Consider the following 25,449-nt stretch of genomic DNA (forward strand, 5'->3'; position numbering starts at 1 on the left):
CTGAGATTGCTGTGTAGGTCTACATCCAACCCAACTCTGCTCAGTTGGCTGCACCATGGGTTTGTCCCCATTCAGCATCTTCCAGGGTGATGTTAAGCAAAGGAGTTAAGGGAGTGCTGTCTGCAGCATGCTTTCCGTGGGGAGCATTTTTGCTCTGGGTTGGCATTTTCTCATCATTCCTGAGGGATCTTGTTGGGTAGCTGGATGCCATAGCCTTGGATGGAGATGATGAGGCTGTGTCCAGCACATGGCTGTCTCCAGCCAGCCACTTTCGTGGCCGCTTACACCTTAAAGCAGAGGAGAGCTTCCCCATTATCACTGCGTCCATCCTGGTGAGATGGAATGTGGCAAGAGGTGCACAAAGTGATGCCCATCACCAGCATCTCACTCAGGCAGGGAATCAGCTTCATCCTGGCTGTCTGGAGCAAGACATGGATGTATTTGCTTTCCAAGCGTCTCTTAGGGCTCTAGTGGTTGATTTTCTATCCCTCAGAGGAACAGACCATTTTAACACATCCCTTAGACTGCTGTCACATCACCCCACAGGGCTGGAGGCAGCAAGGTCCCTGAGGACAAGGCTGGAGACCAACCACTTCTCCTCCGACAGCTTGGAGAGCATCCATCAGTGCTCCTGAGGCCATTTCAGCTCCATGTCTTTGCCCGAGTCCAGACTGTGATGGAACTACAATACCAACCTCAGTTAAATGAGTTTGTCATTGAGTCTGGATGTGGGTTGAGTTTTTGCAGTTTGCTCCCAACTGGGGTGGGTTTTACTGTTGGATGTCGGCTGTTTAAAACAGTGACTGGCCAGGGTATATCATGGACCATCCCTTTCCATCAGGGGAAAGGAGGATGATGAGCTCAACGTTACTCTGCCTCTTCAAGGGCCTTTGTGGCTCCAGCAGCAGAAAAAACATTGCCTGGAAAGTTCTTTTGCCAAATGTCTGTTCTGCTTGAGGTGACCAAAACTTGGAAACTTCCAGGGTGTTTCAGCCAAAACCCGAACAGGGCGAAGGGTCAGGAAAGGAAAAAAAAGACTTTTCCTTGCGGTTCTGTTGTGTTTTGCTTCAGAATTTGTTTTGACTCCTTCTTTCTTAGGCATCAAAATGAAACTGAAATTAAATCGCCAGATCTGTTTTGCTTGCCTGTCATTGCCTCCCTCATCTGGAGTTTTTCATCTGAACTCCCCAAATTCTCTCATTCTGAGCACTTTTCGTTTGGCTGTAAAGAATAGCCCCCAGTGATTCCCAAAGAGCCAGGCAAAGCCAATGGCTCTTCAAAGGGATGTGAGGGCTTCCCAGAGGGCAGACCAGAGGCTTCCTTTGCTCCCTTTGCCCATGACCTGGTTGAGTTTCTCCGTGCTTCATTTTGCCCCTTTGGCACTGAGGTTTCCACCCCAATCTTTATCCTGTGTGTGGCATCAGCCAAGCAAGGGGGTCAGTGTGAAAAATGAGGAGGAATGGGCTGGTTTTGGGACTCTTCTAGTGATGGAGCCTAGCGTTGGGATGCTGATGGTCCACCAAATCCTCCACCTTTTGACCTGCAGCCTGGGGAGGGTCATGGCAGGAGGAGGTACCCGGTGTCCACACCAAGCCAAGCTTTTCCTAACTGCCTTCACCCATCCCACAAAGGGTGCTCCAGGTTTGTGGCTGGACTGGGGATGATCATGTCCCAATCGTGTCTATACCCTCCTTTCCTTGATAAATCCAAGCGGATGGGCACGGATGGGCAATGTTAACCAAACCAACAATCCAGACCCACCACCATCAAGCTTCCCACCAAACCCCTGGTGTTTCCTCTACCTAACAAGCTGGGATGGGCTTACAAGGGTTTTGGCAGTGCCACCTTTGGAGCCAAGCCTTGCCTGGAGACAGGGTGACGCAACCAGAATGCAGGATCCAGCCTGAAGTCATTACAGTCAGCGGCATGTACAGCCAAACTCAGTGCTACACATGTCCAAGCAGGCTGAGTTATGGCTGCCTGGGGAGCTCTAACTTGGTCTGTTGTGCATCTAAAAATCTCCACCCTAATGCAGCACGGATGTAGGGCTTTTCTGCTGCTCTGTGTTTGCATTGACTACAGAGGGTAGAGATCTGCAGTGTGAGGATGATACAGCCCTGCCCGGGTTCCTCAGAGATGTTGTGCCTCTGCTTGTGTTTTCTTGGGCTTTTTCTCCTTTCCTTTTTTCCTTTTCCAAGGGTTGTCAGTGGTTCCTTCCAACCTGTTTTGCCTCCTGCCTGGAAGTGGCAGGCTCGTTTGTAATGCGCTATTTTTTGCACAGGGTTAGAGGAGCATTTGTGGCGTGGTTGTGCCTTTGGGATGTGTGCGGGCAGGGCTGTCTGCTGGCACTCTGCAAGAGCAGGAGATGAAAAGAGGGACGTTAACATTTCCCATTCCCGTTATGTACATTTTCCATTATGTACATAACAGTTATCCAGTAAAATCATGGAAACCTGGCCCAACCAAAACATGATAGCTGGACAGCAGGCAGCATCCCCCCTGCTCATCCTTTCCCTTCCTTGAAGCTAGCTCTTCCCAAACCCTGCTCTGAGCAGGTTCCTGCAGGTTTTGCATCACCATCCATCACTTTCCAGAAGATAACAATGCTCCCAAGTCATAAGAAAAGTGTAAACTCCATCCATGGAGCTGGAGTTTGCTCCTTATGCCTCTGAGTCTGACTTGGGAGGGGAGACTGTGTCCCATGAGCAGCTTCCTGCCCCACTGCTGCCATCACTACTATGTTTGAGCCACCAGAGTGCATGGTCCTAAGTGAGGCCAAACCCATCTCCTTTGGTCAGTCAGGCTGGGACAGTGACATCAGAGCTGTTCTTTTCCAAAGCAAAGCCCATCTCCCACGTGATGGTCTGTGCTAGCAGGCACTGAAGCAGCAGGATGGGCAGGTACTGCCTGGCCACATCGCTCACCTGCATCCTCCCCAGCTCCATTGCAAGTGACAGATGGCAGGAGATGAGACTCCCTCTCCAGATGTTAATTTTCTTGCAAGCTGTAAATAACATCTCAGAGCAGCTTGTGCATTGTCTCCTGTGCAAAAGACCCATCAGCTTTGCCCTTGCTGGTGGGCAAAGAATTAAAGGGAAGGGAACCCAGCAGGAGCGAAATGTATGGGTCTGCCTGGCTCTGCTTATCCTGCGCATCCTGTGGCCAGAGAGAGATGCTGGCAGCATCCTGAAACAGTGGCAGATGTGCCTTTGGGTACCAGCTCCACCTGGCTGAGCCCTTTGAAGTTGATGGAGTTTGATTTTCTTGTGCCAGGGCTGGCATTTTGTGTTTAGCAACAACAGGGATAAAATAAACAAACCCGAGCAGCACCATGACCAGTGTGGGATGGCGGCAACAAGGCAAGCTGGAAAGGATCATAGCATTATGGTCTTTAGGCTGCTCTCATCCTTCTCCACCAGGAAGGACCCAGCTCAGGGTCCCAGCGGATGCACAAGGATGGGAGCAGCCAAGACAGTCACGATGCACCTTGCTTTGGCTGTGCTTTGGGCCATGGGTTTTGGGGATGTGACATTTGATTGTGGCCCATCCTTGTCTCCCATGTCACCATGACTTTGCACCATTACATGCAAAGTCGTGATTCAGTTCTTCAGCAGTACTCATTTTGCCTGCTTAAAAGCCAGGCACAGGACAGAAGGACACAGCCTGGGATATTTTTTTTGCCCTTATTTGGGTTAAAACCATGATATTTCAATGCAAAACAGGAAATGATGCCTTGGTGAATTTGTTCTACATTTGTAAGCTCCAAAAATGTAAAGGTAGAGAAGAATCTGGCACAGGTGCCTGGAGCAACAAGTTAAATGGGAACTGGCTCCATCCCTGTTTCCATGAGTTTTGGAAACCTCATGACCTCCTCGCCCCAACTTGGCCGTGGGTACCTGCTCTTCTCAAGGTTTCCCAACTGGCTTGGGAATGGTTTGCCATTAATTTCCCAGTGTAAAACCACAGGAAAACACAGATTTGGGCTTTTGACCATAACATTTTCCATGCTTCTCTCTATTTTGCTTTCTTGGGCAATAGCAGACAAATGGATTGAGGTTTTGGGTTGGTTTTTTTTTTTTTTTTTTCAGGATTAAAAGGTTTGACTTCATTTTTTCTTTTTTAATTCAGAACTTTTCTGAATGTGACTTCCAGAAATGTGGCTTTTAGAACAATATTTCAGAGCCTGCAATAACCATTCCCTCTGCCCTATGCCATCCCGGCCATCCCCAAGCCCTTCCCTCTCACTGTCTCTTTAATGAGAGGTTTCCCACTCTTTCCTCCCAGCCCTCATCCTCCCTGCTGGTACACAGAGCGGTGCGGTCCATCCTCCCATCCCAGAATCTCCATCCAGAGCTGGGAATCCTGGCTGTGGGTGCGGGGAAGCCAGGCTTTCTCTTTGCTATGCACAGCACCCGCTTTCTGTCTGGCTGCAAAGAGCCAGAGCAGACTTTTTTGGCTGCATTACGTCATGTCAGAGGTCACATTAGCTGCTTTTTTCTCTTGATTAAGAATTCTAGCAGTAGGGGAGGTGGAGGGAAAGCAGACAGAGGAAGCGGGCAAGGCAGATACGCTTGCAATAAGCAGGTAAATGGGAATTTATGCACAGATAGCTAATTGGTGTGTCTAATATTCCACCCCCTGAGTACCGGCTCTGTATTACTGCCTTCACAAATCACTCAAGGCAAGCCTAGTGCAATAACAACCAAGCCAGGAGAGCTGTGGAAAGAGTCAAGATGGAATTAAAAGTGGGTTTTATCGGGGCAATAAATGCCAGATAGGGAAAATAACAAACAGGTTGCTAATTGCTGCCATCTCCCCACTCCTTGAGGGAAATGTCTAGACAGAAACCGGCCCTGGGTCGCGCCAGCCCCAGCCCTTGCACTCAGCTTATTGCGCTGGTCTTTTGTGGCCAGAAAGGTGCTGGGATGCAGGATGCTGTGCCCTATGAAGGCTGCAGAGCCAAAGGCCATGCCAGCAGCAGAGAGAGGCAGGATGGGTGCTGCAGCTCTACCCTAAACCAGAGATGTTCCCACAGAGGTAGAAGCCGAACAGTCTGCAGCAGCTCTGATTAATAATTCAGTCCCAATTTGTCCCATCTAGGAGATCATGAAGACTAGCCAAGCCTCCCCTGCTTGCAGGCAGGGTTTGAGATGCTGCCCTGAGTAGGCAGAACCTCCGGTCCCCCCCTGGTGCTGGTTGCAGCTATTGATCCTATGCCAGCAGGGTTTGGAGCTTGAAGCGCCTCTCCTTCACTGCAGGGTGTGGAGCAATCGGATAGCCTTGGGAGAGGGATGCACCAGGAGAGCTCCCTCCCTCCCTCCCTCCCTTCAGCTCTGGCGTTTGGTTACCAGCATTGATCACTTGGGGACTTCTGCTTCTTGTTTCATGGTGCATCACAGCCCGATGCAATTAGAGCTGGATCCTGCTCTCCGCTGTGTCAGTGGGAGCATGAAATAACCCCTGGTGAGTCAACACAGCTGAGGGATTCACGCTCCTGCAAGCCTGGGTTTTGCACATGGGGTGGTTGGACTGAGAAGCTCCTTTTCCTCACCTCATCTGGCCATCCCAAAGTGCATCCCAACGCCTTCCTGTGCACCCCTGAGCAGCCACTGCTGTAAAACAGAGCTGGACTTGGAGCAAAGAGCAAAGCACTGGGCCTTAAATCCCCCGCAAATTCTCTCTCTGAATTTTTCCTGAAGTATTTTCTTGCAGCTAGGGTGTGTTTTAATTGAATTTTGCCATTTGAAAAATGCGTGAACCTCTGTAATGGAGGCAGAAAACATTCCTGCTATAGGAAGATAAAGATGCATCCGAAAAATACAAAACAAAAGGCTGCCTGATTCCATATTGACCTGAGAGACAAAGTGAATCCGATGGAGCCAGCCTGGCCCCTTAGGAAAACTTGAGGCTGTTCATTATGTCCCAGGATGAGCTCACTGGCTGGTTAACTCCATCCTCGCCACTCATGAGTGCCTACGAGCCAGCAGTGTTCATCTGCTCAAGTGAAGCCTTCAATGGAGACACCACGAGTGGTTTGTGGGTTTGCCATAAAAATATGGACTGCAGGGTTTTCTCCTCTTATACTGTAGGAAGAGTTTAAAAAGCTGCACAGAAGAAGGCTTTAATAATAGTTTTAGTAATTTTCTTTCTATCTCAGCTTTCTTACTTCATTTCTAAGCTCTGGACCATTAGATCAGTCTGTCCCTCACTTCTGCCCCTCCATCTGACCTAAGAAATGGAAAACAAAGAGGGAGAAGACAGTGGATCCCTTTGTAGTTACCAGGAGCTTGGGGTGGTTTTGATCTCCCTTGCAGGGGGATTGACTTGTAGGTGTTGTGGCAATATAGAAACAGGTTTAGACCTAACAGTCCTGCTGAAATCAGGTCAGTACTGAGCAAAGGGTTTAGTGCTTGTTGTGATGTGCTCCTGTTGAGGAGCTGGGACTATCTGAAGAGTTCAGGGGAGGTTTCCGTCAGCTCTTGGCATGGGATGGAGGAGGGCTGGAGATCTCCATCCCCACAGCAGGATCCCAACAGTAAAGCAGCACTTTCATACTTCCCTATCTGAAGGGAAGTATGAAAGCCTAAATCCCACCAAGGAGGGGATCCCTCAGCCAAGCTTTGAGTTCTCAGGGGCACCAGAGAAGCAAGGAATGTGCTTGCAAAAGTTACGTCCTGATTTTCGGAAAACAGATCTTCTTTTCCAGAAATCTTGCCCAAATGACGCTTTTTCACATTTAAACCACAAGTAATGCAGATTTCCCCCTGCATCCAGGACATAGCTTCCTTTGGCCCAAAATATACTTTGGCTCAGAGTCTGCTACCTCCTTTTTATTGAGGAGGAAGAGCATGGTTTCCACACGCGGATGCAAGAAAGAAAGGAATAAGGAAGGCAAATCCTTCATCTGCTTCCAACCCGCCCATCACTGCACGAGGGAGGAGATGGACTCAGAAATGAAGCAGGTTTCTTGTGACAGCAGCTACATCCATAAGTTACAGGTGTCACATTTACAACTCCCAAACAGACCCATCTCTGTTCAGGGGCATTTCTGGTGTTCTGTAAACTTATTCTAACTTCCAGCCTAATTTTTAATCAGTTTGTCCCACTTGTTCCCCTGCCAAACCGGTTCATTAACCGAATCACCACTCAAACCTTGCCTCGTTTTAATTTTGCTTCCTGTTTTTGCTGAAACCATCAAGTGCCACAGATTTTGCTGAGAGTTCACCCTTTTTTGCCTAACTGGCCCTGAGCATTGGGTTTGCAGCAGAAGCCCTTCCGCTGGCTCCTTGTTCAAGCAAAGCCAGGCTGGAGTCGCTGTTGGCATTCCTAAAAAGCCAAGTTCTTCATTGCAAATCAGGTTATTCCAGCTTCTTGTGGGTTAGATGGAGCTGATAAAGTTGTCATTATGAACCATTCGCAGGTATTTTCCCTTCCCTTGTCAGTTCTGGCCAAATCACAAGAGATCTGCAAAGAAATCTGGTTGCTCTTTCTCCCTGCCTGCTGCCAGCTCTTCTTGCCAGTTGGACCACTTGCCCGGTCATCCTCCCAGGAGTCAGCTTGGCAAAAAATCCATAAGTAACATATTCCAAGCCAGATCCAATGTGGACTCTTTGCCCCAACCCAAACCAGACCCTTGCGTCTCAAGATCTATAAACCACCCCTTGCCATCATCACTGTGGCTCTTCCCAAAACGCTCACCCCCAGATCAGCTTGGATGTGCATTAAAACCTGATGATGTGCACTAAAACGTGATGTAGAGATTGTAACTATCCTCAAAAGTCCTCTGTGCTTGGGGGTGCCAATGCTCAGAGAGCTCTGGCTGTCTCCACAACCCAGGATGTGTCTTTCCTTCTCCCTTGCTCACCCAGCTGTGGCAGAAGGAATCTTCCAGCAGATGTGCAACCTTTTATCAGCTCAGATAAGAAGAGAGGAGCACCGTGCTCTTGCAAATAACACCATTTGTCCAGTGGGCTCATCACAGGATGGAAGACACCACAGGAGGTAACTAAGCAGCAATGCAAGAGGATCTGTTTAATTCCTCCCACCTCCAAGCATCCCCAGCCTCCTCCTCCAGCTGTGATGAATCCACAGGGAAGGATCCAGCCTTATTTTGTGGTTTCCAGGATGGCGTTTCAGTCCAGCAAAGATTTATGGCCGGAGAAGAGCTATTAGATTGAGCCCCATCTATGTGTTGAGGGGGTTTCCACTTTGCAAGGAAATAAACTCAAGCAGTTAACTGGGGAATTAAGATTTAGCACAGGCTATGAGCAGCAGGCATGTATAGAGGAGACAGCTGTTAAATTTAGGATGTGACAAAGTCATGCGAGCACTAACTGGATTACTTGCATTTATTTGGGAATACTTATGTCTTTTATTATGCAACGTATAGATCACCATAATTCTGCTTTTCACTCCGACGGCGCGTCTCCTTCAAGCATCTTAGAGAGCATTACAAACAATTAAGCCTGCTGTGACTCTGTGCAGCGCTCAGCGTTACATCCGCTTTGTGGGTATCGAGTACGTTTCAGATTGGAGATGGCTTAATTAATGTGGTTGATTCTTAACTCTTTCCGCACCGAAGCCCCAAGCTGCTGATCTTCCTGGGCTGGTCTTGGAGTCCACAGAGATGAATTGGTCCAGAAGTCTCTGGAGTGAGTTTTCCAGGGATGCAAATCCATTCATCCCCCAGGGATGGTGATTTTGACCCAAAGGGGAGGCAATGAGTGCTGGAGAGGGGAGCATGACCTGGGTAGTGGCAACACATATGCTTTACCAGCATAACCTCCCACTCTGCAGACACCTTTGTGTGCCCCCAGGACCCATGGAAGTGGCACAAGCTGCTTTTCAGTAATTCCAGCCTCCTTCCCTGTCAAGAAATGGCAGATAACTACCTCCAGCTGCATCTCCAAGGAGGAGTTTAGGGAGGCACTGTTTAATCTTGCCTGCTGAGTTTGGTTCAGATGCTCTCATTAATCCTTTGTATCAGGCCAGCAGGGACCAGCAGCCTACTCTATAAATGTGCTGCAGTATGTGTGGAACAGTCCCTTCCCTGAGCAGTTTCCAGTCCAAGGAGACGGTGGAGGGGTAAATGGATGGAGGATCTTCGGGAGCCAACATCCAGACCACCAAGAAGCTCCTGTGGAAGACCCCAGCCAAGGTTTTAACAACCTTGGAGAGTCAGCATCTTGATTTTAAGCCTCAGGTGTCACCTCCTTGGCACTGGGGTGGTTCCCCTGAGCACGTTTGTGCCAAAACCAGGAGCAGTCCACATCTCCTGTCCCAGCAGTTTGCTGCACTGAGCATCCCTGGTCCTCCTGGATGAGCTGAGCTGAGATACTTGCCATGGGATGGGGCCGGACCATGCTTGTCCTCTCCTCCAGCCCTGCATGAGTGTTGAGCAGAGTGAGTGCTGGACCCAGGGTGGGTATAGAATCATAGAATCATAGAATCATAGAATAGTCAGGATTGGAGAGGACCTTAAGGTCATCCAGTTCCAACCCCCCTGCCATGGGCAGGGACACCTCACACTAAACCATGGCACCCAAGGCCTCATCCAGCCTGGCCTTGAACACCGCCAAGGATGGAGCATAAAAAGCATTTAAACCCAGTTTCTGGTTGCATCTGTCACAGGGGACCTGCGGGACCTGTAACAGCATCACCCCCGCCTCACTGCGACCTTCAATAGCTCTGTGAGAACAGGTTGTCTCTGCTCCCTCAGCTACTCCAAAGCAGCCAATTTATACACATAAAGCACTTACTAGAGCAAAGACAACGTTGTCAGCGCTTGAAAACAGTTGACAGGTCAGCTCCAGGAACAGGGACCAGGCGCCTTGCCCAGGCTCACAGAGGTGACAGCACACAGGCGCGCGCACCCGGCTCCGTATCCCCGGCTTGTGCCGCACGATGCAACGGCAGGCGCATTACTAGCCCTATTTTCCATTTATAGGAGCTTGTCAGAAATGGCACTCCTCTCCGAGCAGATGTCGAAAAATTAGAAGGAATTCAGAGAGCGGCAGGGAAAAAAAAATGATTAAAGGAGATGGAGGACCTGATTTTGGAGGGAAAAGAAATCAGCGGAGCTATTTATAACGCTGCCTGCACAAGGGTGGGTAGGAACAGGCATTTATAAAGTGCCTCCGTAGCTCAGCTAAGCGGAAGGGGCAAACCAGCCTCCGAAGGATGTTTGCAGGAACACTGCAGAGGGGCCGGATGGGAGAGTGTAGATCCTGAGTGATGGAACGCTGTCCAACACGAGCACCTGGGGGATTGCAGGTAATGGGTGAGTGCAGGGGACAGTCACACATCCAGATGAAAAGCAACGTCCTGGTAACAGAACCACAGAACCACTGAGTCACGGAATCAATAGGGTTGGAGGGATCTCTGGAGACCATCTTGTCCAGCCTCCCTGCCAAGCTGTGTTACGGGGTCGTAGAGGCGGTACTGATGGCAAGACCCCACTCCTACCTCTGCTCTTGGTGACACTTGCATTTACTTCCAGCATCTTATGCAAAACATGGTGGGGGTGGAAATGTTCACTTTTTCATCCCAAACAAATTCTTTTTTCCGTTAAAAAGCAACCAACAACAGCTTTAAATTCAGATCTTCAGGCCCAGGGGCTTGCAGGAGATGCACACAGAGGTTGTCTGTCAGGCAGGGATGTGTGGAGGGTACCAGCCTGTTTTGGGTTGATGCATCCCCCGGAGAGCATCCAGCCCCTATTTCCAAACAACCTGGGTGATTTGCAGGCTGAGAAGCAGCTCATAAACATGTTGTTGTGGTAGCATCACCAGTTCCCCAGTGAGCCCCAGCTAATGGTGGTGGCTCCTCCGCCACAGTGAGTCGGAGCAAAGGGGTTTCACGGGGGGAGTCTGTGCTTCTCTGTGCCTTGTTCTGCAGAGGGAAGCTGCCTAACGCGGTCCTTGTCTCTCTGGTTGCCTTGCAGGACCTCTCACTCCAGGGCCAAGGCAGAGGCGGCTGTGACAGCGGCGCAGAAAGCTCAGGAGGAAGCGCGGATCGCCAGGATCACTGCCAAAGAGTTTTCGCCTTCCTTCCAGCACAGGGAGAACGGTCAGTGCATGTCCCTGCGCCGGCCGGCACCATGGATGGGCCTTTTGCACGGTGCCACTCTCTGCCCCACTCAGCCCCACAGAGACCCAAACCCTCCCAGAAGTGACCCAAGACACCCTCAGTCTGTGCCTGCGGTCCCTGGTCCTAACTGGGACTCTCTGGGTGGGAAACTGCCCCAAAACACCAGTTTTCAGGGGTTTTAGCACTAGGCTTTCAGTATCCAATACTTCCACCCTGTGCAGTCGTGTTGTTACAGGGATTTCCTCTTTTCACACCAAAACACACCCATTTTTTAATTCATAGTCTTCGATGGTTGCACAGGAAGAATCCCAAATGCAAAGACACATGTTCCAAAGGTGGTCACCGATTTGGCTTTTATGGTTCCTGATTTCCCATGCATTGGTAGCTAATCCTTCACTCGAGTGTACAAATCAGTTGCAATGGTGTTGGTGAAGTGTGTGTTTGAGGTGTGCCTGGTGGCTCTTCCTTACTTCCATCATCTTCGCCATTTCTTGCTGGTTTGGCCTAATTTTCACTCATTGACAAGAGGCTCAGGCTCAGCAAAGGCTCAGGGAGGAGGAAGCCAAAGCAAAGCCATGGGGTCTGCAGCCAGTGGGTACAGAGGGTGGATTTACCCCATGAAGGCTGTGCCTACCCAGGAGTAAGAGGGGCTGCTGCAAGTGGGAGTGGAAAGCTCCAAGTCCCTACAGCAATGATTAACATAGTAATTAATCCATGTGAATGGCTTTATTCAGAAGTTTTCCTGCACCAAACCCTCATTAGGAGGCGTCTATCATTATTTTCTCCCCCTTCCAGCTCTCTAACTGAAGATTACTCATTCGTTTTAATTGCTCAAGGGCCTGGTGCCGGTGACTCACGTTGGTGCCATTCCCTGAGGCCAGGAAAAAGGACTCATTGCATCCTTTGGACCAGCCAGCCCATGCACAAGTCCTCACCTCACCGCGGTGGCTGCAGAGGGTGGCTGGGAGCATCCCATGGCTCAGCAGGGATGATCCAGACAGCGGTCGAGGTCTGGCTCCAGCCAGGAACCTGCCTGAGCTGGGTGTTAGGGGTGGAAAACCCTCCTCCAGGACACGTCCAGATGCAGATGGGCATTTGGGGGGCTCCAGCATCCCCCTGGCAGAGGATGCAGAGCCCCAAGCAGCTCTGTTCAAACACCCCTCGGCATTTCTCCTGCAGAGGTCCAATTTGTGTATCAAGGTCTGAGATTTTTCACAGGGCTGCATGGTCCCAGGGGCTTCTTCAGCCCTGAAATATTCCTCATCTCCATTTCCTCTTGCCAAGAGACTTTTTGCTGGTTTTAAATCACCTCTTGAAAAGATATTTTTAGGTAATACATTTTTTACTAGCTTCCAGACAGGGACATGGTGCTTGACTTGTGCTGAGGCTTGTGTTTCCGATGCTCATGTCTGGGTGGGTTGTGTGTGAGTGAAGACAGGGGGGAAGGAGTTTCCACTTAGAGCACATTAAAAAACAAACACGCCATCCAAGATGAGTTGGGAAACCTGGGAGCATCCGAGACCAGCTCAGGCAGATAATAGCTGTGAGCAGCCACCCCACCGACCCCATAACCTCAGGCTGGGGGAGCTGCAGCAGGGACAGGATGAGTTGCCACCACACTGCATGGCCTTGCAAGGGCTGTATATGCCCACCTTGCACAGTGCTGCAGGCACTGCCTGCCATCCTCCTTGCTCAGCACCATGGGTGCTGGATGACCCCCCCTTGCTCAGTATCATGGGTGCTGGATGTTCCTACGTTGCACAGCATCATGGGTGCTGGATGAGCCCCCCTTGCTCAGTATCATGGGTGCTGGATGTGTCCACCTTGAACAGTGTCATGGGTGCTGGATGAGCTCCCCTTGCTCAGTATCATGGGTGCTGGATGTGCCCACCTTGAACAGTGTCATGGGTGCTGGATGAGCTCCCCTTGCTCAGTATCATGGGTGCTGGATGTGCCCACCTTGAACAGTGTCATGGGTGCTGGATGAGCTCCCCTTGCTCAGTATCATGGGTGCTGGATGTGTCCACCTTGAACAGTGTCATGGGTGCTGGATGAGCTCCCCTTGCTCAGTATCATGGGTGCTGGATGTGTCCACCTTGAACAGTGTCATGGGTGCTGGATGAGCTCCCCTTGCTCAGTATCATGAGTGCTGGATGTACCCACATTGCACAGCACCATGGCTGCTGGACATGCCCATCTTACAAGGTTTTGTGGGTACTGTGTGCCACTCACCCTCACAGCATCACAGGGGATTTGATGCCCACCTCACTGTTAGCCCCGCAGGCATCCTGGTCCAGATCATCCCTGCAGCACAGCCCCTGTTTAAACAGACACAGACTCCAAACCTGCAGGCAGCAGCTCCAGCAGCCCCAGACATGCCACAGCAGTGCTGCAAGGCTTTTACCTGCACAAAACAAAAATAACCTTCTCAGTTCCCTGCGCTCCCTGTGGTTTTCCCTCTCTGTCTGTGGTGGGGATCAGCCACATCCCCATCACACTCCCCACGGTTGTGTCTCCCTGGTCCTGGCTCTGCCAGGTGCCGGTGGGGTCAACGCATGGGCTGGATGATGCTGGTGAAGTGACTCCCCAGGGAGCTCAGCACTGCTCCCAGATCACATGCATGGGTCCTCAGGGGCATGTGTCTCGCTTTGAAGATGCTGTGGCCAGGCGCGGCTGCCTCAGTCCTGCTGGAAATCCAGATTTGGTGCTCTGCATCCTCCTTTGCGCTCTCACAACCGTTCTTCCAGGAACATCACGTGCTCTGTGACTAATTTTAGCTCAGAATAATTGTTGCACATCCTCGGGTGTCGAAAGCTGGCAAGACGGCACCATGCATCTGATGAGCTGCTCCGCAAGGGAATGCCTGCATCCCTGTAGGGCTCCAGGGCTGGAGGGGCAGCCGTGCCATAGCATTGCCACCCAGGGCTTCAGAAGTCGGGGAATTAACCCATGGAGAAGCAGATTTAGTTCAGCTCATTGCAGCTGTGGGTGGGGAAGGTTTAGGATGTGAAGGTGCTGAATAACGTGGTCCCTCGTGCAGGTCTCCAGGGTGAGGATGCTGGAGCATCATTGGGCTCTCCTGCCTCCATCATCGGACTCAGAGGACCAGGGGTCAGTGCAAAGGTGCAGGAGCAGTGGGTGTTTTGTGGCTGGTTGTGCTGTTGGAGATCAGCCTTGGGGTCGTTTGAGTTGGTGGGAAGCTTTCAAATCCCTGCAATTCCAGCAACAGTCTTGGAGACCTGAACTGAGGAAGATCAATCAAAGTTTGGGACACCCCAAGTCTTGGGTGAGCCCGTTTCGGTAGCTGGCTTTACAGCTTTCTCATAGAAAGCCATTTATCCCCTCCTGTCTCAGTTTCCCATCTATGATATTAGAGGGTGTCTGGAACAGGAACTTCTGAACAACACCCACAAAAACAAGTCTGTATGTTCGCCCTGAGACAGTTGTTCTGCATGAAGGCAGAGGGGGTGAACTGCACCTTGCTCCTCCATGACAATTTCCCACTAGTACAAGCACTGCCTGCGGGCTCCAGATAAATCCCTGGAGGTTCAATCTCCCACAGATAAACAGGAACGCAGGGAACAAACTTAGAGTGAAATAGGAGTATTGTCCCCAAACTGATTTTTCCATGGCAAATAGTACCAAGAACTTGACAGTCATTAGGAAACAATTTCCCATTGAGAAATTGCCTCAGTAGGAAATTTCCAAGCAGCTTTGTTACTGTTTATCTCCCCTGCAAGTGGTTCCATGGGGACATCCATCCCCACGCTCCAAACATCCCCTGTGTCTATCCAGACCATGGCATGGTGGGACATCGTGACAGCTGAGGGCAAAGGCTCATGCCAGCAGTAGCAGCAGCAGCCCAAGAAGATGCAATAGAGCACATTGCTTAGCAGAATTGTGGAGAGCTTCTGAGCATTTACTTTTAAACCATGGTAATAAACTGAGTTCTTCCTTTTAGAGATTCATTTCTTGCCAAGCCATGGCAATTGCAATTAGATGCATTTCAGCGGCATTAGGCAGTTAATGTATTTATCAAATTGTTCACGTAATTTAGCATGGCTTTAGCTGGAACAACTGTGCCTTGAGAGGGTAAAAGAAGAATTAATGCTATTAGTTTGTACCCCCTTGAAACACTTCAGTATAAGCAACGTGTTTAATGCCAGATGCTCACCTCCTGCAGGAAGCACTCTCCAAGTCCCTGCCTCTAAGGAGATGCTGTCTTAGGGGTGCTCTGGGCTCAAAAAGGATGAAGTGCATTCTGTACCGATTACGGTGTATATTGAACTCACATAGCCCTGAATGTGCTACCTTGTTCCTGCCTGAACATGTGAGGCACAGCCACCCATGTGCTTTCCATCGCATCCAGCAAGGAGGTCTGCATAAGGAAACATCCATGTCCTCCTCATGTGTCCAGGGCAGGAAAGCTGTTTGATATATGGTTTGTGGGGTATTTTGTGGGAGGATTTATTTTAATGGGAGGCTCGCACATCTGCTCGGATGAGGCCATCAACCAGTGTGAACATGGAGGTGAGATTCTCTTTACCTCCCAGCCACAAAGCCGACGTGTTTCCCATCCAGGGAGAGGTGTGAAGGCTGTGGGCAGTGAGCTGGGCATGGGGTGATCCCAGCAGCACCCAGCACACACATGCACGCAGGGCACAGGGTGAGCCACGGGTTCGTCTCACATTTCCCCTCTGATGCTTGCATGGGAACTGATGGAGAAAGGTGATCTCCAAAAATCACCTTAACACCCTTAATGAGCTCAGAGTGACTGCGTGATGTGGAGCAGCACAGGCTGCTTTCAAGCAGGGCTGCAAGCTGCCCATCCCCGCAACCTGCCAGGGAAAGCAGGGCTATAGGCAGAGCAGAGGCAGGGCTCAGGGCTCCCAGCAGCTCTGCATCATAAGCGGCTTCCCCACCTTGCTGGGGATGTGGTCCTCCTATGCACATCCCCAGGCAAGCAGGGTGCCCACCAGCAGCAGGGTGGTGAGGACTGTGGAGGCTAAAGGAGCTAAAGGTGTTTTCTAAAAGGCTTGGTAGCCCTTAGGTTAACAGCAGTGGAGAATCACACTGTTAGTGCAGAATGCCTCTGTCTTGACAATGACGGCAGCTGATGCCAAACTATTTCCCATGCTGCAAAGCACCATGCTGCTCTGTGGATGCTGGGGTGACAGCAGGATTGGTGTAAAACCAACAATGCCTTTCCTCTCAGGCTAGCAGCAGAAGCTGTTTATTGAGCTATGCTGCTGCTGTCCTGATCTCACCTTGCGGTTCTCCTGCTGTCCAACACTCCCAGCCCTATTCTTTGCCATGAAAAACCTGGTGGGTGCCCACAGAATAGAAATAATCCTGTTGCATTTCTCTCTCCCTCTCTTTTCCCTCTTAACGACAACACAAAAAGGGCTCGAATGCCAGAGACCGAAGCGCCAGAACTCGAGCGACGACATTGAGGTCCTCTCCACCGGGACACCTCTCCAACAAGAGAGCCCCGAGCTGTACCGCAAAGGGACCACCCCGTCCGACCTGACTCCGGATGACAGCCCGCTGCAGAGCTTCCCTGCCAGTCCCTCCTCCACGCCGCCCCTGGGTCCTTCCTGCAGGAACAAGAGCGCTCACTTCTCCAGGCAGGTCTCGGTGGATGAAGAGAGGGGTGGGGAGATCCAGATGTTGCTGGAGGGACGTGGCGGGGATTACTTGCGACCCAACAGCTGGAGCGAAGAGAAGGTCGGTGGGACTCGCGGCATGAGAAGCGGGACACTGCGCAGCGGGCAGATGGGGTCAGCCTCGGTCCCTGAAGACTACAGAGGTCGGAGTGGAGGACACAAACATTCGGCCTCCAACCACAAGCAAAGAGAGAGGTGGACAGATTCCCCAGCCACTGTTTCATGGACTTCCCACCACAGGTCCCACAACCACAGCTCAGGGAGCTCCAAACTGCTTGAGCTAGAAGAGGAGAAGATGAGCAATTACGAGATGGAGATGAAGCCCCTCATGAGGATGGATTCTTATATGCAAGAGATTCACACCCAAAAAAGACACTATAGCAAAGGAGGACCCTGCAGGAGCATGGCTGATGACCACCGTGGGGAAGACCGGGGCTACGGGGTTCAGAGACTGAGGTCTAAGTCCCAGAACAAAGAGAATTTCAGGCCAGCTTCCTCTGCTGAGCCCACGGTGCAGAAACTGGAAAACCTGAGATTTGGGGACAAAGCTGAACCTCGGCTACTAAGGTGGGACTTAACCTTCTCCCCTCCACAGAAATCTTTACCTGTTGCACTAGAATCTGAAGAAGACAATGGGGATGCGCTCAAATCCAGTACGGTAAGTAGGCGAAACTGTGTGTTGACATCATCCCGATGCAAAGCTCTTGTGGTGGTGCAGTGGTGCCTAAAGGGGTGCTTTGCCAGCAGAGCTGACCCCAAAGTTGTAGTGGGTTTGTGCCTTGAATCCCTGCTCATCCCTTCTCCCATCCTGCATAATAGTGTGTGCTGGAAGGGTTTTCTCTGCAGAACATCTTGGTGGGAGCTGCAGGAAAGGTGTTGGTGATGCTTCCTGGTGGTTTGCTTACGGCAACAGAACTTTGTGCTGGCCCAAGAGCATGGCATGACCCTGCTGCAACATCAGCGCTTAAATCCCAGTATCTGGGCACTGTGTGAACCTCCCATGGCTCTCAGTCATTTTGCTGCTACATGATGGCACTGCCTGCTGAAGCAGAGGCCTTGTCACTGTGTTGTACTGGAGGCCTGACCCAGGTGAAGAAGAGAACCATGGCCACAGAGCAGGGGACATTGCAAAGTGGTTGTGCTCCTGAGCTGATCGCTGCTTGGGTTTTCCCATACTGATCTGCACGGTGCAATACAGGTCAGGGGTTTCTGATGTGTGGATGTGAGCCAGGAGGGGAGATGCAATGCAAAAGGGTCTTGGCAAACTGCAAACAAGAGGATGCAATCTGGGAAGGACACCAAGGCAGGGAAAGCAATGCGCAACTACAGCAAGGGTAGTGGGCTATTAGAGCTCTGCAGATCAGGGTGATAGAGGAGGTTACAGCCAAACGTCAGTCTATACTATCTATATCTATATATCTATATCTATCTATACTATTTACTTCTATCTCTACACCTCTACAATCTATATACTATACTATCACTCCACTGTGAAGAGCACAAACACGCTTTCTAAGTAGGGGAATAGCTTGTGGGACTCGGAGGATAACCTTTGTGAGAAATCGAGTCTTGAGCTCCTTGCCTTGGGATAGACAAGGACATGTTGGGCATTACCAACTGCCTGCTGGAGGCGTTCAGCGTAGGGAAGAGGAGGCAGAGCAATCTTCAAACACATAAAGCAGCTGCTGAAAAGTGGAAGGGAATAAACCATTCTCAATGAACAATATTGATGGGCTTACATTCAAGCGTTAGAGGCAGTGGTTACCCATTAGCCATTACTAGTGAGCTGAGACCTCACTTGGAGTATTGTGTGCAGTTCTGGTGTCCTCAGCATAAGAAGGACATGGAACTGTTGGAACAAGTCCAGAGGAGGCCACGAGGATGATCAGGGGACTGGAGCACCTCCTGTATGGAGACAGGCTGAGAAAGTTGGGGCTGTTCAGCCTGGAGAAGAGAAGGCTGCGTGGAGACCTCATAGCAGCCTTCCAGTATCTGAAGGGGGCCTACAAGGATGCTGGGGATGGACTCTTCATCAGGGACTGCAGTGACAAGACAAGGGGACAAGGGGTTCAAACTGAAACAGGAGAAGTTTAGACTGGATCTAAGGAAGAAATTCTTTACTGTGAGGGTGGTGAGGCACTGGAATGGGTTGCCCAGGGAGGTTGTGAATGCTCCATCCTTGGCAGTGTTCAAGGCCAGGCTGGACAGAACCTTGGGTGACATGGTTTATGTGAGGTGTCCAGGCCCATGGCAGGGGGGTTGGAACTCTATGATCTTAAGGTCCTTTCCAACCCAAACTATTCTATGGTTCTATGACAATAAATTGCTAGAGGAGGCCGTGGTGACAGGGAGGAAGGAGGTGGTCTAAGACCTGGTTGGACATCTGCAGCTCAAATATAACTCGGTCAGAGCTGATCTTGCCTTAGGAGAAGACTGAGCTGTGTGATTTTCAGACCCTTTCCAGGCCTGGTTTTTGCTGATTCCTAGACTTACATTGAGAGTACTTGTTCTCCTCATTGGTTTGGCGTTGCTAAAGGAGGTGATGGGGATCTGACGGGAGCAATGGGGAAGCCACCACTGTGCCAAACTGCCCCGTCAAGTTAAGTGTTCAACAGAGAAGGGATCCTGTGCTGCTGGATTTCCCCCAGCCCAGGCCATGCCTACACAGGCAAAAGAGAAAGTCTGTAACTCTCAGATGGTGACATGTCAGGCTCTGGCAGAAGACAGGAGCTAAATCTCCTTGTCAGGGCAGCAGAAGATGATGCTTGGTTGTTTGGGAGACAGGGATCATGAAACTGAAATTACATTTATCAGTTACACTGAAATTTTGGGGTAGAAAGCATCATGTTCTGTAATGTATCATCACCGCTGACATCCCTAAAGCATCCCTGCTCCTCCAGGCGCCGGCAGAGCAAAGGTATCAACACCTGCAGATGAGGTATGAGAGCAAATGGGTGGGAAAAAGGAGGGAGTGGGGACATCTGCAGCCGCGAGCAACCGGGATGCAGGAAGGACTAAACCACAGATCTGCTGTGGTTTCCCTGCCGTGGCTGTGGATAAATCACCCCCACATAGAGCCCTGTAGCCTTCTGGCTTCCTATTCATCCTGCAGGCTTCAGTGCAGGCTCGGGAGCACCCACACAGCATTAGGGAAGAGCTGAACACAGTGTGTTTGTTGGTGGACTGCACTGTAGGACACACAGTGAAGCCAGCCCTGAGCACACACCACTGAGCAAACCAGTGGGTGCTGAGGCCAGACCAGGCTGTCCTTCCCTGCTAGAGCAGATGCCTGTGAAACACTAGAGAAATGACATGCAGCATTAGGAGCCTGACAGGCTTCCAGAGGGGAAAAGCAGCAGCAATAATTGCACAGACATCAACCCTGTTGAAGTCTGTGGGACTCACAGATGGTCCAGCACCTCTCATGATGTGACCTCGTGTGGCAGCAGGGAGCTGGGAGAGACACAGGTCCCAAAGGAGGGATGAAACCACCATTTCTCCTTGCTGAGAGCCACGCATTCCTTGGGGACATCACTGGCATGAGTGGCACTGACGCCTCTCCCCACTCAGCCCAAGGCAAACAGACCCCAGCCTGCACATACATAAACCTCCCACCCAGTGAGGTGGGTTTGAGCTGGAGGTAAATAGCCCCTAATGCAACATAACATTAATGGCTCTTCTGAGTGAATCCCAGGCACTAATGAAGGGGCACAGCCTGCATGGAAAGGCACACAGAAAAGCCATTAGGATGCACATCATACTTTTAAAGTGCTGTAGCTGTGAAGCAGCATGTTCAGTTTTCTCACATTTATAACCGAGGGTGGAACAGATGGCGAAGGTTTGGGAGGAAGCTAATGTAATACAGAGGAAGAGATAATATGTGGATTTAAATAACCCACAATGCCAGCAACAATTTGTTCTAGCGAGAATTGCACTGTGCTAGCAGGGTTTTGTTCCAGTGGCCTGGCAGAGAGGGGTGGTTGGACAGGAGCAGGGGAAAGAGGTATAGGAGAGCAATGAGAGATACAGTGATTTGTGTTCCAACCTCCTGCCTAGCACTGTGAACCTGCCTGCACCCACCAGCACGGACCTCAATGAGCGTGAGTGCTTGAGGGAGAGGAGGGGAAGGCTAAAGGGAAGGATTTACTGCACAGTCCCCACATCCATCTCCCTTGGTGCACACTCAGTGACACTGCGCACTCAGATGCTTAGTCCTGCGACAAAACCACTGCATCCTCTTGCTCTGGGTCTTTTCACACTTTTAGAGCTAAGTCTCTCCGCCTTCCCCAAATCCCTATTTCTTATGCTATCCTGGGACAGCCCTCCTCTTTGGACTGCCAGCAGCTCCCAGGAAGGGCTGGCTGTGTGCACGCGTGTGTGTGCACATGTGTGTGCACATGTGTGTGCCCATGCTCCTTCAGCTTGCATGACAGCCTGCTTCCCTGTGATCCACAGCGCTGCCATCTGCAACGCTGCTCCCTGAAAAGGGCATTTCTCATCTCCCAGACAGCTGGGCTGCTTCAGAAAGGTGCTGCAAAGGAACAGGAAGGATGCTCTTAGCTGAATAGAGCTATTTTTGCCCTACCTGGAGCATCCCTACGCAGAGCTGAGGTCCCCCTCACAGCTTAAAGCTTGGTTTAAAAGTAGTCTGCCAAAAACCAGCTCTACACACACCACCAGTGAGGCCGGTGGGCCGGCTCTGCGTTGGAGTGCCAGCTCCAGCTCTGAGAGCAAGCACACCTCTGGCAGGCCTCGTGGGAGCGGGATGGGGATGCTGGTCCTGCCGAAATACAGTCCTGAAACTGTCACTGATCTTGATTTCTATCTTAGAAACAAGGCTGGATGGGCTGCGGGGTCCCTTGGAGCCCAGCCTCTTGTAGCATGTGCCCCAGTGGGGATGCAGACCTCTGCAGAGGAGCCAGATGTTGCCCTAGGTTGCTATGTGAGCTATGATGCAACCTCTTGGTTGCTATACAAGCTATGGGACCTTAGTTCTTCTGAGCCATTTCTCACCAGTCCCTTAAAGAGATGCTCCCAGAACCCCTCTTCATTGGGGCTGCACATCAGTAATTGAAAATAGCTCTTATAAAGGTCGCTTGGTGAGCCCAGCGCTCAATAGCGTCGATGAAATCCCGCACTGCTTGGTGTTCACTGTTAGGGGACTTCGGGGTTTCAGGGTCATCAAGCTCACACTGCAGCCATGCAAGCCCTTTAAAATTGCATTTAAAGCCACCTGATCTTTCTGTGCCTCTGTGTGCACTGACCTCTGCATCCGCAGAACAAACTCACATCAATTGTCACCATTCAGGCAGATGAAAGTGGAAGCCAACGCACAAGGACCAGTGTCGGTGTTGTTGGATTAAGGGACTTACAGGAGCGACACCACCCTTTCTGGCTTTAAATGCCCACGAGGCGCAAAGCTCAAGCCTGTTCCTGCATGCTTCACAGGTTCCTAGAGCCTTAGAGAAGATCTTTTCAGATTGAGAAAGGAAAAGAGGAATTATTGAGGCACTGGAAAAGGAAAGAGGCTTTCTAAAATGCCAGCAACCCTTTTATCCATCAGCAAGAAACACATCACAGTTTTAGGGTTGGGGGAAAAAAAAATATATATATATATCTCCTTTGCTGCAGATGCCGAACATCTGCAGCTTCTAAAAGGGAAAAGAAGTGTTTTAGGCACAGAGGTCCTCAGTGTGCCTGCAAGAAGGGCTAGTGTTCAGGCAATCAGGCACGAATGGAGCCTGATTCATCTGCTGTCCTCATTTAGAAGGAGCGATCACAGACATTCAGGTGAAGACTTACAGGGACACGTTGTGGCCTCACTAAAAGCGCCCTGGAGATGTGAGTAGGCTCGAGACTTGGCCCTTTAAAATCCCCATGTTTCATCTCATTGAGAAGGCCTGAGGGAAGGGCAGTAGCCAAAAAAATATGCATTTGCTTCCATTGTTACAGGCTGCTGGATAAGATTGCCGTGCTCTCAGCTGTTCGCTAATGGTCCTGCCTCTTACTGCAAACAAACCAGGGCAAACAGTTGCGGCAAATGGAGCTTGCAAGCATCTGCTGGGTTAGGGATGTCAGAGAGACCCCCTTGTCGGTGCCAGGTACCCGCCGGGAAGGCAGGGAGGGATTCCAGCAGCTGCAGCATCTTCCCTGCTCACTCCCTGCGTGAGGGGCGTACTCTCCATCAAGATATTCCGAGCAGGTTTCGCTGTCGCTGGGGAAAGTGAGGAGGAAGCAGCCAATCTGCATCCAGCACAGGCTGTGCTGGAGCGCGCTGTGCAGCCGGAGCCGGGCCAAGGGAGGGTACCCAGGCAGGGGACTCAGTCCAGGCTTTGATGGAGCAAGGTGGGAGGGATGAAGCATGGCACTTAGCTCGTCCCTGCTGATGCGGATGTGGATGCTGCCTTTTCTAGCAGCTGTGGGGTTATTCTTGAAGAGATTTACCTTAATGTGGAGTGGTCTCTTCAGAAAACTTATGGACCTTTATCCCTGAAGAGTGCAAAATGAGATTAGAAACACAGCTAGTTGTTCCCTCTGTCCGGAACAGGCACCCAACTGAATTGTGAACCTGCATCTCAGACTCGGCTCAATGCTGTGAAGAGAGATGCTCCATCTATCTGGCTTTGGACCAGTCTGCTGGGAAAGCAGCCTGGGGACTTTCCTGGTGTCAGCCTCCTTGGGACTAAACCCTGTGTCTTATCTCTGTGGTCCTCTCAGTCTTCCTGCTTCAGGTTTTTCCACTTATATTTCTCCCATCAGCAGGGAGTCTTCCCCAGGTCTCCTAACACAGGCACGACTGGCTTTTCCTTATTTCTGTTATCTCAAACAGGTTCAAACCCCAATCCCAAATGGCCATGGCACATACATGTGTCCATGCAGGTATAAATGTAATTACCTGGGAATAAGGAGGAAGATGGTCCTGCAGACACCCATTTGCCATCATACGCCTCTAGGGATGAGCCAGGTCCAAGCATTGCCGTGGCATGCGTATGAGGAGCTGTGCACAAAGCAAACAGTTCAGGGATTGCCTCTTCTTTAAAGCACAATAATCAGAAACTGTTCTTTCTCTAATCCCTTTCATGTACAGACATCGCAGGCATTACCAGCTACAACACAAGGTAAACAATGTTCAGAGAGAAGTGCAATGTTTAACTTGGCAGGGTCCTTTCACAACCCTTTTAATCTCAGGTCCCCTTTGATGTACCTGAAGAGAGCACCTCTCTGACTTTGCTCCTGTCATCCTGCATTCATATTAGGTTTTGAGCCCAACTCCACATCTTCCAGCTGTGAAGAAGCTGGGGTCAAAAACCAGCTTTTGACCACAGGAGAACCAAAAGTCTTAAAAATGTATGTACAGCTCCAAACAGAGAGCTCATTCAGGCACCTGTAATGTGAGGGCTGAACCAGGGGTGACACTAGCAGACACCAGCTCTGGATAAACCCTCACATTCATTTCAGCCACTTCTTTTCTACAGAAGCAGGTTTTTCCATGCCTCAGTTGCACACTGGTATCAAGTGCCCATTCCTCTTGCATCGGCACATTCAGCGTCTCCTGGGCTGCTTTCCTCAAGTCACGGGAGATGCTGTAAATACGCTGAAGAAAGCAAGTGAATCCCTTATGTTTCTTTTGCTAAATGCTCTTTAACCGTTTCACAGCAGCCTGTTCCTGGCAATTATGTGACAAATCAGCACAAATGTCACGGAGCTGCTAAGTTTTCAGCACTTTCCGCAGTGCTGAGGCTGGAAAACAATGCATATATATTTTTTGCTGATCCAAGCCCTTAGCAATTACACTTAAAGGATCCCAGAGGGATCCCTAGGTAACCTGCACTATGGTTTCCATGGCAAGAGAGGCAGAGCTTGTACCCTGCGATAACAGATAATAATGGATTGTTAATGCTTAAATTAATTATGCTGCAATTGTACTTGTGAACCAGCTGTCCCTTGTATTCCCAGTAAGACTCTCGAGTTGCTACACAACTCAAAAGGGTAAAAACAAACAAGAAGGAGGGGCAGGAACGGTGGTGCTCCGCTGCAGCCACCATCGGAGCTGCAGAATGCCAGAAACTGGAGGAAACCTTCACTCATTACTTCTATAGCTCAAATTGCTGCTATTACCTCTGTGCCATAACAAAGCTTTATTCACATTTTAGTGTTTACATGGGTCTATGTTCCAACTGTCTAATCTGGGGAGGAAAACTTGAAACTCCTTGGAGGCTTATCCCTGCTGATAAGGAAGGATCCTTTCACCTCGCTGATACTGGTGTATCATCACTGGGCCCATCCTGGGCAGATGTTTTTCTCCTCCCAGGAAGGATGTTATTATAGAAAGCCAAAATAACAAATCCCAGCCCCAGAACTGCCTCGTTTTGCTGATGAAATTTGCCATCACCCACTATGCTGGATGATGCTTCGGCACACCAGAGCTTGATTTAATTTTTCCTTTCCTGGAGCCAGGCTGGTAACCGTTCTGGGTGGAATTCATCTCACGTCACTTGATCTACAGACAGCCTCGATGGTTAGCACAGACTAGATGTCTAACATTTAGACAGCTAAAATTGGGTGAGAGGACACTGCCAACTGGTGTCTGCTTCCCAGTGGAGCGGGTTCTGGACTTGCGGGCACGGTGCTGGGAGGCAGAGCAGCATTCCGCAGCGGAGCCCCGTCTCCCAGATGACAGGCAGGGTGGTTTAAA

General features: G+C 50.5%; 1 protein-coding gene across 1 annotated transcript in view; it reads left to right on the forward strand.

Annotated features, from left to right (window-relative positions):
• The window catches only part of JPH3 (junctophilin 3), a 56,062-nt gene that overhangs the window by 26,767 nt on the left and 3,846 nt on the right, over nt 1-25,449 (forward strand). The window contains exons 3-4 of the mRNA XM_080638766.1: nt 10,943-11,067; nt 16,493-17,412. Coding sequence (XP_080494892.1) covers nt 10,943-11,067; nt 16,493-17,412 — 1,045 coding nt within the window. The remainder of the gene's footprint in view (nt 1-10,942; nt 11,068-16,492; nt 17,413-25,449) is intronic.

This window comes from Psittacula echo (genome assembly GCF_963264785.1).
Source record: "Psittacula echo genome assembly, chromosome: Z".
Classification (NCBI taxonomy): Eukaryota; Metazoa; Chordata; class Aves; order Psittaciformes; family Psittacidae; genus Psittacula; species Psittacula echo.